The sequence below is a fragment of the Salvelinus namaycush genome, chromosome 31 (genome assembly GCF_016432855.1).
Source record: "Salvelinus namaycush isolate Seneca chromosome 31, SaNama_1.0, whole genome shotgun sequence".
NCBI lineage: Eukaryota > Metazoa > Chordata > Actinopteri > Salmoniformes > Salmonidae > Salvelinus > Salvelinus namaycush.
Genome location: NC_052337.1, coordinates 13,675,630 through 13,689,459, shown reverse-complemented (window position 1 = coordinate 13,689,459; position 13,830 = coordinate 13,675,630). Strand labels below are relative to the sequence as shown.

Sequence of the window (13,830 nt, the reverse complement as noted above, 5' to 3'; positions counted from 1 at the left end):
TTTCACCTGTAACTCAAATTACAAAACTGTCTTATCCATTTGGGAGAGAGAAGTGCGTAAATCTGACAAGTGAGCCGGTCAACAACAGAAGAAAGTAACTAGACTGTTTTTACTACTGCGATATTCTCCCAGATCAACATTCAATTCACTTTCTTTTTTCTGTTACTATCAAAATATTTTGGGGTTTATAACCCTCAGCATCAAAGATAAACCTCAGAAGATTGTTTTGTTGTGAAACGATCACACAAGGTTAGGCTACTGGGAATATCTCTACTTATTCTTCAAATATAATATTTATTATTTTAGCTATTACTATTTGGATTATTTTCTACACAAAATATCTGAGATCTAAAGATGGACTCGCTTTTGAACACCACGGATAACTACCTTTCCGTTAACGCCACTAACGGCTCCGGTTTGAACGACACAGAGGGATATAACCAGTTCGTGCAGCCGATCTGGCAGATCACTCTCTGGGCCATCGCCTACTGCAGCATGGTGTGCGTCTCCGTGATCGGTAACCTGGTGGTCATCTGGATCATCCTCGCGCACAAACGCATGAGGACTGTGACCAACTACTTCCTGGTAAACAAACACATGTAAAATGCTAAAGAACGAGAGAGCATTTGACAGACGTTATGTAATCATTTCCAAATTAATGTATTTTATTTTATTAAAATATCACCAGTGAATGTAAACTTTGTTTTGTGTGTATGTGTCTGTCCGTCTGTCCATCTGTCTGTGTCTGATTCCTCTTTTCTCCTCCCAGGTGAACCTAGCCTTTGCAGAGGCGTCTATGTCTGCCTTCAACACAGTGATAAACTTTGCATACAGCGTCCATAACGAGTGGTACTTTGGTTTGGGCTACTGTCGGTTCCATAACTTCTTCCCCATTGCAGCAGTCTTCACCAGCATATACTCCATGACCGCCATAGCACTGGAAAGGTGAGCAGTGTGTGTGTGTGTGTGTGTGTGTGTGTGTGTGTGTGTGTGTGTGTGTGTGTGTGTGTGTGTGTGTGTGTGTGTGTGTGTGTGTGTGTGTGTGTGTGTGTGTGTGTGTGTGTCCGTGCATGGGTGCACTCTAGTGTGTTTGTTTTCACTAGAATCTACTCCATGACTGCAATAGCTCGGAACAGGTAAGCGACCCTATATGCTGTAGAGATCCCTTCTCCAACCCTGCTTCTCTCTCATATAATGTCATCAGTATGTCGCCACAGCCTCAGTGTGTGAGAGCTGCGTTTTCCTTCACAACATCCCTGCTCCTCTCCCTTCCATCCTTCCCACACCGTCCATCATTCTGGGCTCACTGTCAGAACACAGATCCCCCTTTCTTCAGTATGTCACCACAATGTCAGAACAATCTGAACATTCTTGCATTAGTGAAGTAGAGAGAGAAAGTGAGCAGCCCTTCCCCCAGATGACCCCAGGCTCCCCGGGAGGGTTTACAACAGGTGTGTTTGTAAACCGCTGTGTCTGAAGAGGATCAATTTTACCTCAACAGGCAGAGAAAAGGAGGGATAGAGAGGGAGGCAGGGATAGAGAGAGGGAGAGTGAGAGTGAGAGGGAGGGGGAGAGAACAAATGGGAAGGTGTGATAATCAAGAGGGAAGGAGAGGGGAAGAGAGGAAGAGAGGGGGAGAAGGGGTGGAAGGGATTAAGGAGAGAAAGGGCGGAGGGAGAAGAAGAGAGAAACGGCGAAGAAAGAGAGGAAGGGAGATGATAGTTTTGGCGTCACCCCATCTCCTTCTTGATTAGAAAAGTAAATCACATCAGTGAAGCAACACAACGAGAGGAGAGGAGGGTAGAGGAGGCGAGGAGGAGAGGAGAGGAGGAGGGTAGAGGAGGCGAGGAGGAGAGGAGAAGGATCAGATACACTCACATCAACTCTGCATGATTACCTTTCATTAGAGCTTGGAGGAACACACACAGAGTGCAGTGTCTCTTCTCCATCTGTCACCACAATGTAGCTGTTGCGCTAAAGAAGTTGAACTATCAGTAATTGCCAATTAAATTAAACCAGTGGAATGTAAAACGAATCATAGCCATGTCTGTATCCCCAGGTGTCCCCTCAGTGGCGAGTGTGTGTGTATATATAAATGTGTGTCTGTGCTACAGTAATGTGCCTGTGTGTATAGCAGTGTGTGTGTGTGTGTGTGTGTATAACAGTGTCATGACGTTGGCCTGTGGGTAAGCTTTATGACCCCCCCATAAATACATTTCTCCCTTCCCTCTCTCTCTGACTCTACTGAGGGACTCTTGAATAGCCTTTGTTAAACATAGAGAGTCTGGGAACATCAAACAAGTGGAGGGAAAGGAACCATATTTCGGTAATAGAACCAGTTGAAAATATGCGTTGGTACTTAATGAATATGATGTCAGTTCGGTTGTCATCTGAGACATTATGACTGATGACAGGACGACCTAAACTGTATCTGGGAAAGTCTACACATTATAGTTATCAGATTCACATGGAATTGTTGTGCAATTTAAATGAAACTATTTGTGAAAAGATGAAATGTAATTTTAGCTTCCAAATTAGAGAATTGGGTTTTCATAAGATTAGAGCTCTGCTCAATCAGTGGCCTGCCCCTGTGAAGAGACAGGGGTTATAAACTATGAAACACACCCTTCTCTCCCTCCACTATATAAGCCCTTGACGAAAATGTAACCTCGTGTTCCGGGTACATTAGGACGACGGTCCGATGTCAGAAGGATTCAGATAATAACTACAGAACGAAGCCAACCTCAGCGTGAGCTTTGGTTGCGAATGGTATGAACTTTGAACTCTTATTCGCTACAGAAGTGATACCTCCTAACCGTTGAGTTAGCAGCGGCCGCTGTAAACGTGGGCTAGGAGAGGACAGACAGAGTATCCCGTCTACCATCCAACGATGACACTACAACGTATCCCGTTCACCACCAGAGACACTATTCAAAGGACAAAGGACTGTTGGGCAACACGGCCTTCCATCTACCACCAACCTATTGAAGCGCAGCTCAGAGTAAATATTTATTGCATTTTCCTTTTCCAAATGGGTGGTAATTTAGAATGCATAAGATTCTGTATTTACGATAGAGTAGCTGCCTACGGCCCGATAGAGACATAGCTTCTCCCTTTGTTCTTCAGTCTTCCCGCTCTTTCACTCAAACCCAATCCCCTTTTCTTTGTGTAACCAGCTGTCATATCTGTTCCGTCCGCTAGGGACGTTTTCCTTTATGACATAATTTTTAATCAAGGTATGATTCATTCTGTGTATATGTAATTCTGTGTGATTAGTTAGGTATTTAGTAAATAAATAATTAAACCCAATTATGTATTGCTGATTCAACTTGTTAGCCAGGGTTCGTGAAGATAACCAAGAATTTACAACTTTCAGATGAGACTGAATTAAGGTGACGATTAATATTGACTGCTATTGATGTAAAATATTACTAGGTCTTTAAGAGTTTATTTGGAAGATAACAGCTCTATAAATATTATTTCGTGGTGCCCCGACTTTCTAGTTAATTACATTTACATGATTAGCTCAATCAGGTAATATTAATTACAGAGAAAGGATTTTATAAAATAGCATATCATATCACTTAATCCGGCATAGCCAAAGACACGACAACAGTGTGTGTGTGTGTATAACTGATTACTATGTGTGTGTGTATTACTGAGCTGTGTGTGTGTGTATTACTGATCTCTGTGTGTGTATTACTGATCTCTGTGTGTGTGTGTGTGTGTGTGTGTGTATTACTGATCTCTGTGTGTGTGTGTGTGTGTGTGTGTGTGTGTGTGTGTGTGTATTACTGACCTCTCTGTGTGTGTGTGTGTGTGTGTGTGTGTATTACTGATCTGTGTGTGTGTAGTACTGATATCTGTGTGTGTGTATTACTGATCTCTCTCTGTGTGTATTCCAGTGTGTGTGTGTGTGTGTGTGTGTGTGTGTGTGTGTGTGTGTGTGTGTGTGTGTGTGTGTGTGTGTGTGTGTGTGTGTGTGTGTATTACTGATCTCTCTCTGTGTGTATTACAGTGTGTGTGTGTGTGTGTGTGTGTGTGTGTGTGTGTGTGTGTGTGTGTGTGTGTGTGTGTGTGTGTGTGTGTGTGTGTGTGTGTGTGTGTGTGTGTGTGTTACTGACCTCTGTGTGTCAAAATCGAATCAAAATCAAATCAAATTGTATTTGTCACATGCTTCATAAACAACAGGTGTAGAATAACAGTGAAAGGCTTACTTACGGGCTCTTCCCAACAATGCAGAGAGAAAGATACAACAACAAAATAGTGACAGGAGGATTAAATACACAGTGAATAATGAATAACAATGATGGGAAAGTTAGTGTGTGAGTGTGTGTGAGAGAGAGAGCATATGTGAGTGTGTGAGTGTGTGTGTGTGTGTGTGTGTGTGTGCATGTGTGTGTGTGTGTGTGTGTGTGTGTGTGTGTGTGTGTGTGTGTGTGTGTGTGTGTGTGTGTGTGTGTGTGTGTGTGTGTGTGTGTGTGCGTGTGTGTGTGTCTTGGGGTGTATGTGTGAGTGTGTTGGTAGAGTCTAGTGTTTGTGCATAAAGTCAGTGCAAGAGAGTTAGTGCAAAAATTCATATCCCACATGTGTGTGTGTATAACTAATCACTTTGTGTGTGTTCCAGGTACATGGCTATCATCCACCCCCTGAGGCAGAGGTTGTCTTCAGCAGAGACCCGTGTAGTGATCGGAGTGATCTGGGTGTTAGCTCTACTATTGGCCTTGCCCCAGTACTACTACTCAGCTACTGACCAGCTGCCTGGTAGGACTGTTTGTTACATCCAATGGCCTGAATACACCAATGACACAACCATGGACTTCAAAAAGATGTGAGTACTGACACACACACATACACACACACAAAGGGGTTTGAAGGAAGCGTCATCTTCAGGAGGTTCACTAGACATTAGAGAATAAACTGAATTATTTTCTGTGTGTAGAATCTGATTCACTGCTTACATCCTTTTTCTGTCTCAGCTGAAATCCCAACTTCTGGATGAATAGGCCGAGCGTCTTTCTGCTGTTTGTCTCCTTGTAATGTAACATCCTAGTGGAATGATTCATGAATCTATCCAACCTCTATTAGTCAAGAGACTGATTTAGAACCAAACAGATAGTAGGTGTTCAGTCTGTGGGGGTTATTTGTTATGAATAACCATTGTTAGACAGAAGTCGTAGGACTTCAAGGACTTTAATTAATTGCATTGATATTATTGTTTTTCTGTTTTGTTGTGTTGTTTATTGATGCTGTGTGATCATCTTTATATACAGTGGGGCAAAAAAGTATTTAGTAAGCCACCAATTGTGCAAGTTCTCCCACTTAAAAAGATGAGAGAGGCCTGTAATTTTCATCATAGGTACACTTCAACTATGACAGACAAAATGAGAAAAAAAATCCAGAAAATCACATTGTAGGATTTTTTATGAATTTATTTGCAAATTATGGTGGAAAATAAGTATTTGTTCACCTACAAACAAGCAAGATTTCTGGCTCTCACAGACCTGTAACTTCTTCTTTAAGAGGCTCCCCTGTCCTCCACTCGTTACCTGTATTAATGGCACCTGTTTGAACTTGTTATCAGTATAAAAGACACCTGTCCACAACCTCAAACAGTCACACTCCAAACTCCACTATGGCCAAGACCAAAGAGCTGTCAAAGGACACCAGAAACAAAATTGTAGACCTGCACCAGGCTGGGAAGACTGAATCTGCAATAGGTAAGCAGCTTGGTTTGAAGAAATCAACTGTGGGAGCAATTATTAGGAAATGGAAGACATACAAGACCACTGATAATCTCCCTCGATCTGGGGCTCCACGCAAGATCTCACCCCGTGGGGTCAAAATGATCACAAGAACGGTGAGCAAAAATCCCAGAACCACACGGGGGGACCTAGTGAATGACCTGCAGAGAGCTGGGACCAAAGTAACAAAGCCTACCATCAGTAACACACTACGCTGCCAGGGACTCAAATCCTGCAGTGCCAGACGTGTCCCCCTGCTTAAGCCAGTACATGTCCAGGCCCGTCTGAAGTTTGCTAGAGAGCATTTGGATGATCCAAAAGAAGATTGGGAGAATGTCATATGGTCAGATGAAACCAAAATATAACTTTTTGGTAAAAACTCAACTCGTCGTGTTTGGAGGACAAAGAATGCTGAGTTGCATCCACAGAACACCATACCTACTGTGAAGCATGGGGGTGGAAACATCATGCTTTGGGGCTGTTTTTCTGCAAAGGGACCAGGACGACTGATCCGTGTAAAGGAAAGAATGAATGGGGCCAAGTATCGGAGTGGGGTGTGTATGATTGTGTGAGAGAGGATGTGTGTTTCAAGTTTTTAATTGTCACGTGCACAGGGGTGGAACAGTACCCAATTGAGTAAAAGTAAAGATACCTTAATAGAAAAGGAATCAAGTAAAAGTGAATGTCATCCAGTAAAATACTACTTGAGTAAAAGTCTAAAAGTATTTCGTTTTAAATATACTTAAGTATCAAAGGTAAATGTAATTGCTAAAATATACTTAAGTATCAAAATTAAAAGTAAAAGTACATATAATTTCAAATTCATTATATTAAACAAACCAGACGGCACCATTTTCATCCTTTTTAAAATGTAAGGATAGCCAGGGGCACACTCCAACCCTCAGACATGATTTACAGACAAAGCATTTGTGTTTAGTGTGCCCAGAGGATCAGAGGCTGTAGGGATGACCAGGGATGTTCTCTTGATAATTGTGTGATTTGGACCATTTTCCTGTCTTGCTAAGCATTCCAAATGTAACGAGTACTTTTGGTGCCAGGGAAAATGTATGGAGTAAAAAGTACATTATTTTCTTTAGAAATGTAGTGAAGTAAAAGTAAAAGTTGTCAAAAATATAAATATTAAAGTAGAGATACCCAAAAAAACTACCTAAGTAGTACTTTAAAGTACTTTTACTTAAGTACTTTACACCGCTGCATGTGCACTAGTACAGTGAAATGCCTTTCTTGCTGGCTCTTTCCGAACTCTTATATAGGTGTCATAACCAGCCATAAAATAACGCAATATATGTCACTACAGGTGTAAATATATGGGTCATGACAGTTTTATGACCATATTATGACAGATTATGACAAGTTATGTCAGCTGTTATGACATATTATGACATGGTTATGGCGCAAGTGTTAAATTTCAAGAACATTGATAAGAGGGTGTAGGCCTACTGAAACATTGATAAGAGGGAGTAGGCCTGCTGAAACATTGATAAGAGGGAGTAGACTACTGAAACATTGATAAGAGGGAGTAGACATACTGCAAAATTGATAAGAGGGAGTAGACATACTGAAACATTGATAAGAGGGAGTAGACCTACTGCAAAATTGATAAGAGGGAGTAGACATACTGAAACATTGATAAGAGGGAGTAGGCCTACTGAAACAGTGATAAGAGGGAGTAGACATACTGAAACATTGATAAGAGGGAGTAGACCTACTGAAACACTGATAAGAGGGAGTAGGTCTACTGAAACATTGATAAGAGGGAGTAGGTCTACTGAAACACTGATAAGAGGGAGTAGGTCTACTGAAACACTGATAAGAGGGAGTAGGTCTACTGAAACACTGATAAGAGGGAGTAGGTCTACTGAAACACTGATAAGAGGGAGTAGACGTACTGAAACATTGATAAGAGGGAGTAGACTACTGAAACAGTGATAAGAGGGAGTAGGTCTGCTGAAACATTGATAAGAGGGAGTAGACTACTGAAACATTGATAAGAGGGAGTAGACTACTGAAACATTGATAAGAGGGAGTAGACCTACTGCAAAATTGATGAGGGAGTAGGAATACTGAAACATTGATAAGAGGGAGTAGACATACTGAAACATTGATAAGAGGGAGTAGACATACTGAAACATTGATAAGAGGGAGTAGGAATACTGAAACATTGATAAGAGGGAGTAGACATACTGAAACAGTGATAAGAGGGAGTAGACATACTGAAACAGTGATAAGAGGGAGAAGGTCTGCTGAAACATTGATAAGAGGGAGTAGACATACTGAAACATTGATAAGAGGGAGTAGACTACTGAAACATTGATAAGAGGGAGTAGACCTACTGCAAAATTGATAAGAGGGAGTAGGAATACTGAAACATTGATAAGAGGGAGTAGACATACTGAAACATTGATAAGAGGGAGTAGACGTACTGAAACATTGATAAGAGGGAGTAGGCCTAATGAAACAGTGATAAGAGGGAGTAGGTCTGCTGAAACATTGATAAGAGGGAGTAGACTACTGAAACATTGATAAGAGGGAGTAGACTACTGAAACATTGATAAGAGGGAGTAGACCTACTGCAAAATTGATGAGGGAGTAGGAATACTGAAACATTGATAAGAGGGAGTAGACATACTGAAACATTGATAAGAGGGAGTAGACATACTGAAACATTGATAAGAGGGAGTAGGAATACTGAAACATTGATAAGAGGGAGTAGACATACTGAAACAGTGATAAGAGGGAGTAGACATACTGAAACAGTGATAAGAGGGAGAAGGTCTGCTGAAACATTGATAAGAGGGAGTAGACATACTGAAACATTGATAAGAGGGAGTAGACATACTGAAACATTGATAAGAGGGAGTAGGCCTAATGAAACAGTGATAAGAGGGAGTAGACCTACTGAAACATTGATAAGAGGGAGTAGACATACTGAAACATTGATAAGAGGGAGTAGGCCTAATGAAACAGTGATAAGAGGGAGTAGACTACTGAAACATTGATAAGAGGGAGTAGACTACTGAAACATTGATAAGAGGGAGTAGTCCTACTGAAACATTGATAAGAGGGAGTAGTCCTACTGAAACAGTGATAAGAGGGAGTAGGCCTGCTGAAACATTGATAAGAGGGAGTAAACTACTGAAACATTGATAAGAGGGAGTAGGCCTACTGAAACATTGATAAGAGGGAGTAGGCCTACTGAAACATTGATAAGAGGGAGTAGGCCTACTGAAACACTGATAAGAGGGAGTAGGTCTACTGAAACACTGATAAGAGGGAGTAGGTCTACTGAAACACTGATAAGAGGGAGTAGGTCTACTGAAACACTGATAAGAGGGAGTAGGTCTACTGAAACACTGATAAGAGGGAGTAGGTCTACTGAAACATTGATAAGAGGGAGTAGGTCTACTGAAACACTGATAAGAGGGAGTAGGTCTACTGAAACATTGATACTTTATTTTATTTATTTTTTATTTCACCTTTATTTAACCAGGTAGGCTAGTTGAGAACAAGTTCTCAATTGCAACTGCGACCTGGCCAAGATAAAGCATAGCAATTTGACACATACAACAACACAGAGTTACACATGGAATAAACAAAACATATAGTCAATAATACAGTAGAAAAATAAGTCTATATACAATGTGAGCAAATGAGGTGAGATAAGGGAGGTAAAGGCAAAAAAAGGCCATGGTGGCGAGCTAAATACAATATAGCAAGTAAAACACTGGAATGGTAGATTTGCAGTGGAAGAATGTGCAAAGTAGAAATAGAAATAATGGGGTGCAAAGGAGCAAAATAAATAAATAAATACAGTAGAGGAAGAGGTAGTTGTTTGGGCTAAATTATAGATGGGCTATGTACAGGTGCAGTAATCTGTGAGCTGCTCTGACAGCTGGTGCTTAAAGCTAGTGAGGGAGATAAGTGTTTCCAGCTTCAGAGATTTTTGCAGTTTGTTCCAGTCATTGGCAGCAGAGAACTGGATGGAAAGACGACCAAAGGAGGAATTGGCTTTGGGGGTGACCAGTGAGATATACCTGCTGGAGCGCGTGCTACGGGTGGGTTGCTGCTATGGTGACCAGTGAGCTGAGATAAGACGGGGCTTTACCTAGCAGAGACTTGTAGATAACCTGTAGCCAGTGGGTTTGGCGACGAGTATGAAGCGAGGGCCAACTAATGAGAGCGTACAGGTCGCAATGGTGGGAAGTGTATGGGGCTTTGGTGACAAAACGAATGGCACTGTGATAGACTGCATCCAGTTTGTTGAGTAGAGTGTTGGAGGCTATTTTATAGATGACATCACCGAAGTCCAGGATCGGTAGGATGGTCAGTTTTACGAGGGTATGTTTGGCAGCATGAGTGAAGGATGCTTTGTTGCGAAATAGGAAGCCGATTCTAGATTTAATTTTGGATTGGAGATGCTTAATGTGAGTCTGGAAGGAGAGTTTACAGTCTAACCAGACACCTAGGTATTTGTAGTTGTCCACGTATTCTAAGTCGGAGCCATCCAGAGTAGTGATGCTGGACGGGCGAGCAGGTGCGGGCAGTGGCATTGAAGCTCGTCTGGAGGTTAGTTAACACAGTGTCCAAAGAGGGGCCAGAAGTATACAGAATGGTGTCGTCTGCGTAGAGGTGTATCAGAGAATCACCAGCAGCAAGAGCAACATCATTGATGTATACAGAGAAGAGAGTCGGCCCGAGGATTGAACCCTGTGGCACCCCCATAGAGACTGCCGAGGCAATCATTTGAGAAACCAAGGCTGTTGAGTCTGCCAATAAGAATGTGGTGATTGACAGAGTCGAAAGCCTTGGCCAGGTCGATGAATACGGCTGCGCAGTAATGTCTCTTATCGATGGCGGTTATGATGTCGTTTAGGACCTTGAGCGTGGCTGAGGTGCACCCATGACCAGCTCTGAAACCAGATTGCATAGCAGAGAAGGTACGGTGCGATTCGAAATGGTCGGTAATCTGTTTGTTAACTTGGCCTTCGAAGACCTTAGAAAGACAGGGTAGGATAGATATAGGTCTGTAGCAGTTTGGGTCTACAGTGTCACCCCCTTTGAAGAGGGGGATGACCGCGGCAGCTTTCCAATCTTTGGGAATCTCAGACTATACGAAAGAGAGGTTGAACAGGCTAGTAATAGGTTGCAACAATTTCGGCAGATCATTTTAGAAAGAGAGGAGGGAGATAAGATAAGAGGGAGGGAGTAGATAAGAGGGAGTAGGCCTAATGAAACAGTGATAAGAGGGAGTAGACCTACTGAAACATTGATAAGAGGGAGTAGGTCTACTGAAACACTGATAAGAGGGAGTAGGTCTACTGAAACATTGATAAGAGGGAGTAGGTCTACTGAAACACTGATAAGAGGGAGTAGGTCTACTGAAACACTGATAAGAGGGAGTAGACCTACTGAAACATTGATAAGAGGGAGTAGACATACTGAAACATTGATAAGAGGGAGTAGGCCTACTGAAACATTGATAAGAGGGAGTAGGCCTAATGAAACAGTGATAAGAGGGAGTAGACATACTGAAACATTGATAAGAGGGAGTAGACATACTGAAACATTGATAAGAGGGAGTAGACATACTGAAACATTGATAAGAGGGAGTAGGCATACTGAAACATTGATAAGAGGGAGTAGACATACTGAAACATTGATAAGAGGGAGTAGGAATACTGAAACATTGATAAGAGGGAGTAGGCCTACTGAAACATTGATAAGAGGGAGTAGACTACTGAAACATTGATAAGAGGGAGTAGACTACTGAAACATTGATAAGAGGGAGTAGTCCTACTGAAACATTGATAAGAGGGAGTAGTCCTACTGAAACAGTGATAAGAGGGAGTAGGCCTGCTGAAACATTGATAAGAGGGAGTAGACATACTGAAACAGTGATAAGAGGGAGTAGACATACTGAAACATTGATAAGAGGGAGTAGGCCTACTGAAACATTGATAAGAGGGAGTAGACATACTGAAACATTAGGAGCATTAATAGCTGTAGCTATGTTAGTGTCTTGTGTGTTGTTTATGGTGAAAATGCTATTAAAACATTCTCATGTCGATCATTTGGTGTTTCCGTCCCTTCAATGCATAGTATGCCTGTAACTCAATGCACTGCTTTTTAAATATATATATTTTTCTTTAGGGCCAAATTTAGGGCGATTTACTAATGCCTTTAACTCGATTAATTATTTGAATTGTTTGACAGCCCTACTAATTAGTTGTCGTTATGGTCCTGACTTTTTCCTAGTTATCTCAGGCCCGGATTCAATCCGATCGCAGGTTATAAGCATTGCGAATTTTAAAGGCAATGTTCCCCTCGTTCGTGGAGATCCCATCCCCGGTAAACGCTGCATATGCCGGCACAATCTCAAATTCCCTTTAAAAGTCGTAATGCCTATAGCCCTCGATCGGATTGAATCCCAGCCTCACTCGTTTCACAGTTCTCTCTCTCTGTCCCCACATTTTCTCCTTCTCTCTCTCACTCATTCTCTGTGTTTCTCTCTCCACCTACCCATGCTCTCCCCCGTGTGTGTGTTATTTAGTATTACCATTAGTCTCAGGTGTTCAGGGCAATGAAGTCATTTCCATAAGCAGCTGAGTCCCTGTAGTTTGTCTGATGTTAGGAGTTAGGGGCTAGGGCTTGATTTAGGCCTCTCTCTTCTCTCTTCCTCAGTAAATTGATTTCACATCTTTCAGTGAGAGCTGATCTTCTGGGCCGCTACTCCCTGTAGCAAGACTGATAAGGGATCCACAGACATTGTGTGTGTGTGTGTGTACGTACGTTCGGAGGCAGAGATAAGGAATCAAATCAGAGCAGGTTGACTAGACGAGACCTGAGACCCCAGTCCAACAATCTCATCAGTGTGTGTGTGTCTCTGTCTGTGTAGGTACTCTGTGTCTGTGGTGTTGCTGTACTACTTCCTGCCGCTGTGCATTATGGGATGTGCCTACCTGGTGGTGGGCTCGTCCCTGTGGGCAGGGACTATCCCTGGAGACTCCACCCACCGCTACCGAGAGCAGCTAATCGCCAAACGCAAGGTACACACACACACACACACACACACACACACACACACACACACACACACACACACACACACACACACACACACACACACACACACACACACACACACACACACACACACACACACACACACACACTACCTGTATGTACACACACTCATGCATGCTCACACACAGCAGGGAACCTCTTTAGTGAATATTCTTAGGCAAATCCCTAAATTGCTTTCAACTGTCCCTCCCTCCCCCCTCCCTCTCTCTAGGTCGTGAAGATGATGATCGTGGTGGTGTGTACGTTTGCAGTGTGCTGGCTGCCTTACCACATCTACTTCCTGCTCCAGCAGTTCCACCCTGACCCCATGCAGCTGTTTGAGTGGCGCTACATCCAGCAGGTCTACCTGGCTGTCCTGTGGTTGGCCATGAGCTCCACCATGTACAACCCTATCATCTACTGCTGTCTCAATGACAGGTAGGTGACTGTACACACCACAGGTGGCTGGTGGTACCTTCATTGGGGAGAATGGGCTCATACTAATGGAATGATAGGAGTGGTACCAAACACATCAAACACATGGTCTTTCATACCATTCCATTCCAGCCATTAATATTATATGTCCTCTCCTCACCAGCCTCCTGTGGTACACACACAAGCGCAAACACAACAGGCATGTACACACACACACACACACACACACACACACACACACACACACACACACACACACACACACACACACACACACACACACACACACACACACACACCCATTTGACCCATTAGTCTCTCCTTATCTCTCTCCCCATCTCTCTCTCCCTCTTTCTCTCTCAACACTCTCTCTGTTTAGATTCAGGGCAGGCTTTCAGCAGGTGTTCTGTTGGTGTCCGTGTGTTCCTGCCGCCTCCTACGAGGGACTGGAACTCAAGTCCACCCGCTACCTACAGACCCAGGTGTGTATAGATTCCCTCTTCTTTCTGGGTGTGTGTATTGTTTTACCTTTATTTAACTAGGCAAATCAGTTAAGAACAAATTCTTA

The 13,830-nt window shown here is 42.7% G+C and overlaps 1 protein-coding gene across 1 annotated transcript; it reads left to right on the top strand.

The window, feature by feature from the left end:
- Positions 1-426: 426 nt before the first annotated feature.
- On the top strand, positions 427-13,269 carry LOC120026356 (substance-P receptor-like). The gene is made up of 5 exons (XM_038971197.1): positions 427-585; positions 770-945; positions 4,628-4,831; positions 12,661-12,811; positions 13,060-13,269. Exons 1-5 carry the CDS (start codon positions 496-498, stop codon positions 13,267-13,269), a joined length of 831 nt encoding a protein of 276 aa, XP_038827125.1. The 5' UTR covers positions 427-495.
- Positions 13,270-13,830: the final 561 nt, after the last annotated feature.